General features: G+C 38.4%; 1 protein-coding gene across 1 annotated transcript; it reads left to right on the top strand.

Moving 5' to 3' along the window:
- The first annotated feature begins 744 nt into the window (after window positions 1-744).
- On the top strand, window positions 745-4676 carry LOC121635123 (zinc finger protein 2-like). The gene is made up of 2 exons (XM_041978191.1): window positions 745-1058; window positions 3174-4676. The coding sequence occupies exons 1-2, from the start codon at window positions 887-889 to the stop codon at window positions 4136-4138; spliced, it is 1137 nt and encodes a 378-aa protein (XP_041834125.1). The 5' UTR covers window positions 745-886; the 3' UTR covers window positions 4139-4676.
- The last annotated feature ends 1223 nt before the right edge of the window (window positions 4677-5899 follow it).

The raw sequence follows: 5899 nt of genomic DNA, 5'->3' as shown, positions 1-5899 counted from the left end.
TTTGTATCTGTACACTGGGCCCGTCAAGGCCCAATGTAGAGATGCCTTTTTTCCAGCCTCATCCCGTTACTCTTTCCCTCATGTTATCTGTGAAAATGGCGCGCTGCACGGCGGCTGCTGCCTTAGTCTGCCTGATCCTGTTTGTTCTATATGTTATTGTTGTCTATTCTTGGATGGGTTTGTACTGGAAAAAAATGTTGTTGCACCTGTTGCAATGGCAATAAAGTTTCATTAATTTCATTTATTCATTGACCAGTCTTGTCTTTAATAACAGGCATAGCCATGTTTGAATAAATCCAGAGAAACACGAGGAGGTGGTGAGGAAAGGGGCCACCTTACAACTGGCATACTTTCAGCAGCAGTAATGTGATCAACCCCACAAGCCTGGTTGTTTTGTTGTTGTAGCTTCATCTGGACTGACATATATGTTCTCAGTGGAATCAGCATCATCAGCCACAAAGGTGTCACTTCTAATACAGTTAAACAGCTCATAATAATGCTGGCTCCATAATTCAGCAATATTGTATGAGCCACAGACCCTCATTATATTAGACGACAACGGAGCTTTACGGTTATTCATTACTTTTTACAAAAGTTGCAAATGTTTCTTAGCATAATAAATAACAAATTAAGATGACAGTAGTTACATTTATTTTCTCTAAAAAAGATAAAACAAAGTATTTTTAAAAAACACGGGGATTGGGGGTGGAACTATACATTTATTCACAAACCCTACCGGAACTTGTCAATGTGGCATTCAGCGGAAGTGGATGGAAACAGGCGTGTCGTTAGCTTGCAGAACGTTTTGACCATAGGTATTGTAGTCATACAGTGTTGTAGTCGTATCGCAGACTAATAGTTCTTTCCGTGTGGGAGTGAGACAGCTATGTCTTCGGTTCGGTCCTGGAGGGATTTTATCCGGCAGCGTTTGTCTGCTGCGGGTGAGGAGACGTTTACTGCCTTTAAAAACAGCATCGGTCAGTGTGAGGAGCAGATCGCTCGTCAGCGCAGGATACTGGACGTTGTCTTAAAACCAGAAGTAAAGGTACACAGAATTGGTATGTAAAACTATTTTGCTATTTAAAAAAAAAAAAACAAATAAATGAATACGACTCGTGCAAGACCCTAATTAGGGATTTTGCTTTGTATTTATTTTTGTAGATTAATGGGAAGTACAACGCACCTGAATTCTTTTCTGCATCCAATTAAAAATGTTGAATGCATCCTATTTATGATAATATAAGGAACAGGTGGGGTTGGTTTGACTTGAGAATCGTTTGGAAATTGCAGTCAGACGTTATGAAGTGTTGATGGAGGTAATCGTTTGTTGTTTTGTACGCGCCATGTTGAGGATCCTTCCAGTACCGAGGCTGTTTTTTTGTTAGCCGACATCCTGCAAAATGCAGGTGTGGAAACATCCACTGTATTTTTGGTCGAATTGAAAGCAAAAAGTAATCCTAAAAAGGATTTTAAACTAAAACTCTTTAAGTGAGGTTGGAAAATCGCTTCAAGAAGACAGTTGAATGTTGGTGAGGTTTGTTTTTTCACATAACGGATTTTATTTATTCATTTATTTGTTTATTTTGTTAAAAGGGATACAGAAGATCCTCTCCAAACCCTGAGTAATTTATTGAAAATGAATCTACAAGAACAAACTGCACACATGCAGCTCACTTATCAGAGTTGTGCATGTGTTCCTCCCTTGGAGCCAAGGTTTGAGATTAATGGCTTAAGATGAAGGTGAAAACAGAGTCTGAAAAGTCCTTAAATCTTTAAACAAAATTCCTGCTTGAGGCGATCTGAACCATGATTTTCACTGCAAATCATGACAGGGATGTCATGATGGTACATATCCCCACATTTTTTAAATAAAAGGGGAAGAAAAACACAATTATGAATCCAAAAACAAGCACATTTCCAAATAGTAATATTTTTTTAATGCAGCTCATGTGTTTCAGGATTGATTTTAATTCAGATTCAGAACACTTTATGTATCCCCATGGGGCAGTTCAGTTTGCAGATGTAAGTTGCAGCAAAGGACAGGATATATTCCACGTTACACACTGATCAGCCTGTTTCGAGGATGGAACATATCAGCCATAAAGTGCAGCAGTCTCACCATGAGTTACAAAGTGCAACAGTAGAAATAAATAGATAAAAATGGATAAAAACAACACATGTAACACCTCACACTCAGCTCTGTCACTAGTATTTAAAAGCCTGATGGTGAGAGGAATAGAATTAGCACATCTATCTGTTTTCCTGCTGGGAGCAAGATGGCGGCACCCAGAGGGCACCAAGGCAAACTTCTCTTTAGGGACATGAACTGAGTGACCAGTAATGCTGTTTGCTTTCTGGAGCTTAAGGTTATTTTAGTAATTAATGTCTTAATGGTCTTGGGCTATTAATTTATCTGGTTTGCTTTTAAGTTCTGAACCTTTTAATTGTTCCCAAAGTTGAAAATCAAACTTATGGCAAAGACTTGCCTTTCCACCTTCGCATAGAACAAATGTTTTATTTTTACTTTTTAATTAAGTAATTCTTTTTTTTTTTTGCATTTTTTTTTTTTTTTTTTTTGCATTTTTTTATTTATTTAACAGGGACAGCACATATTGAGAAACAAAGATAAAAATCAGTGTGAATATGCCAGGGTTAGCCAAAAGGCTAATTTTCACCCGTAGTCCCTGGCTCGATCTTACAAGGCTACCTGGTAACTAATAAAACTTAATAAAAACACGTTATCATCACACACATGCACTGAATTACTAAAAACATACATGTACAATTAGTAACAAACGCTCAAACACATACCATAACATCAGGAAAAAAAACAGGATAAATAAAATGCAGAGCAAGAAATAATTTATTTCCACATTAAATTGAGAATTTGTTTTCAGAAAGAGAATGGGGGTGTAATTTAAGACGGTAACTGACTTTTAAAATGGCAGCATGTCAGGACAACTTTAAAAAGTATGTTTTTCAATGTAAGATAAAATAATGGAAGAGTTTTAAAGATAAATAAAAGCAAATTAAAAACATATATTAGTTTAAAAGAAGAACTTATTTAAAATACTGTTTATGCAACTTTTTCTATGTTTTTGTTCATAAAAAAAAAACACAGGATAGATAAAACTTTTTTTTTTTCTCTCAAATGTGTCCCTTTGTCCTTTCAGATCTTCAAAAAGATGACAGTAAACAGGAGGTTCATCTTGACCAGCAGCAACATCTAAGTATGGATCAGGATGAGATCCAGATTGTACAGATTAAAGAAGAGGAGGAACTGTGCAGCAGTCCAGAAAGAAAACCGCTTGAGCTGAAGCAGGGGATAAACACCCCCGTTGTGGCTTCTACTTCCGTGGAAAGCCATACCAACAAGGAGTCTGTAAGCCATGACACTCCTAGAAAAGCCTCCTACAAAAAGTCCAAAAAGACCAACCGTCGCACGGGTATTAATCTTCACTTCTGCAAAACGTGTGGGAAAAGTTTCTCAAGTAGGTCAAGCTCCTTGGCCCACGCGAGAACTCACACGGGCGAAAAGCCATATTCTTGCAAAATATGTGGAAAAGCGTTCAACTATCATGCTACCATCGCGCTTCACATGAGCACCCACACCGGCGAGAGGCCCCATGTTTGCAAAATCTGTGGAAAAACATTTAGAAGGAGCGATAAACTGTTGCTCCACATGAGGACCCACACAGGCGAGAAGCCATATCTCTGCAACATATGTGGGAAATCGGTTACCGACCCCTCAGCTTTTAAAAGACATCTGGCGATCCACACAGATGTGAAACCACATTCATGTGATATATGCGGAAAAAGCTTCAAACATAGTAACACTTTGTTGTGCCACGTCAGATCCCACACCGGCGAGCGGCCTTACCTCTGTAAATTATGCGGGAATAGATTCGTGAATGCGTCCAAGTTGCAGCGACACATGAAAACGCACACGGACGAAAAGCCTCACGTCTGCGACATGTGCGGCAAAAGATTCATTCGCCCGGCAAGGCTGAGGAATCACATGAGAGTTCACACAGGCGAGAAGCCGTACTCTTGTGAAACCTGCGGAAAAGCTTTCAGCTGCACCTCCTCTTTGAAAAATCACAAGAAAACTCACACAGGTGAGAAGTCGCAGCCATGAAACATCTCTGAGGAGCGAACCTGAGACATTAAAGCCGCTTTATAAAGTGCTGATAGGTTGCACTTCATCATGTTACCTGTGTGTGTGATCCAGGACAATCTGTGTGTTCATCTTTTTTAACAATGTATTTCAGAAAATATCATGTTTAAAGACAAAATTTGACTCAAGATTTTTTTTAGATTGAGTGAGACTTGACCTTGTTTTTTTCTTAGATTTGCTAGTGTGTCAAAAAAGTTTTCTTTTGGGAGAAGCTCTACCAAATATTACATGAAAAAAAATCTATTGCTTTGTTTTTAATTTGTGCCTTAAAAGAAAAATAACATGTATTAGAGCAGTTTTTTGTGCCGTGTATGTAAAAGAGCACATTTACTTTTTTTTTTCTCTCTGCCTTTTTCATCATTATGTGTGAATTTTGTGCTCCAGCCTCTTTGTGTCTGTTCTTATTTGCTTGTAGAGATTAGAAAATGTCTGAGCTGTTTTGTATAAAGTCATATTTACACAAAATAAAATTTCCTTCTGGCAAAGAATTCTTCTAAAACTATTTCTTTAAATGTTTAGTATTCAAATGTTAATACACAATTCAGTGCTTAATGCCGGATCACAAGCAGGAGTGAATTGAGGTCTTTTTAGTGTTCAAACACAGCTCCAGAAAAAAATAGAGACCACTGCTCAAATTGCTGTTTGCTAACTTTATACCAGCCTTTCTACAAAAATCTAACAGCTCAGCTTTGCTTCATGGTTTGGGACCATCTATCTTCCTTTTGATGCCATTCCAGAGGTTTTTAGCAGGTTTCAGATCTAGAGATTGAGCCGGCCATGGCAGGCTCTTGATGGAGAGATCCTCCATCCAGACCTTGATTCCCCTGGTTGTGTAACATGGAGTGTTGTCCTGACAGTCTTTGCATAAGGAAGTAAATATTTTTTTAGGATAATCTTGTTAATGCATCCTTCACGAAGACATGCCTGATTCCAGCCTTGCTGAAGGACCCTGATCCTCCTCTATATTTAACAGTCGGTGTGAGACACTGGTTTGGAGACCTCTCCTGGTCTTTGCAACCATAAAACAACTAGGTGTCGGGCAATGCTTAAAAATTGGACTTAGTAAAGATGATCTTACTTCAGTCTTTTACTGTCCAGCGGAAGACTGGAGTAAGACCTCAGCCCAAGGTCTTTGCTTCTCACGGATTAAGACAACTTTTGCATGACTCCAGTCTTGCCTGTAGGAGCCTGTTTCCAACCATTCTTGCCGTGCACTTCTAACCAGCCTCAGTTTGCCACTGTGGTTTGATGGTCACTTGATGTCGGCCTCTGGTCTTCGAATAATGAGTTTGCAGTCATCCCTTTCAGTTCACAGTTGAGTTGTTTTAACCCTTTGCCAGATGGTATTTATGTTCTCCTGGTAAAACAGAATGAGATGTGTTTGTGCAGGAATTACATGTTTGGTGGTAAAACTCAAAGATGCTGATTTAAGAATAAATAGCAGTGGTCTCTTATTTTTTTCAGAGCTTTTATATTTAGTTCTGTGTAGTACAGAGGATAAACTATCAAAAGTTCAAATGAGTCAGCAACGTTCTGCTTAAAAAGTCATTTTTAAATCAAGTTTATCAGTAATTATACATTATCTGTAGTCAATAAAAATGGTTGTTTGACTGATAATTAAAGGCAGTTGATAAAAAAGCAACAGGAAGTCTAATAAGCACTGGTTCCAACCAAGAATAGCATCTCTGAACACACAACACGTCCAACCTTGAAGCAGATGGG

This window comes from Melanotaenia boesemani, chromosome 23, assembly GCF_017639745.1.
Source record: "Melanotaenia boesemani isolate fMelBoe1 chromosome 23, fMelBoe1.pri, whole genome shotgun sequence".
Lineage (NCBI taxonomy): Eukaryota > Metazoa > Chordata > Actinopteri > Atheriniformes > Melanotaeniidae > Melanotaenia > Melanotaenia boesemani.
This window is presented reverse-complemented; position numbering and strand designations above follow the sequence as displayed.

Excerpts from the sequence above, each read along its gene's own strand:
- LOC121635123 (XM_041978191.1), top strand. The coding sequence starts at position 887 with ATGTCTTCGGTTCGGTCCTGGAGGGATTTTATCCGGCAGCGTTTGTCT. Across the intron at positions 1,059-3,173 it reads AGTAAAGGTACACAGAATTG|ATCTTCAAAAAGATGACAGT; the intron begins GTATGTAAAACT and ends TTGTCCTTTCAG.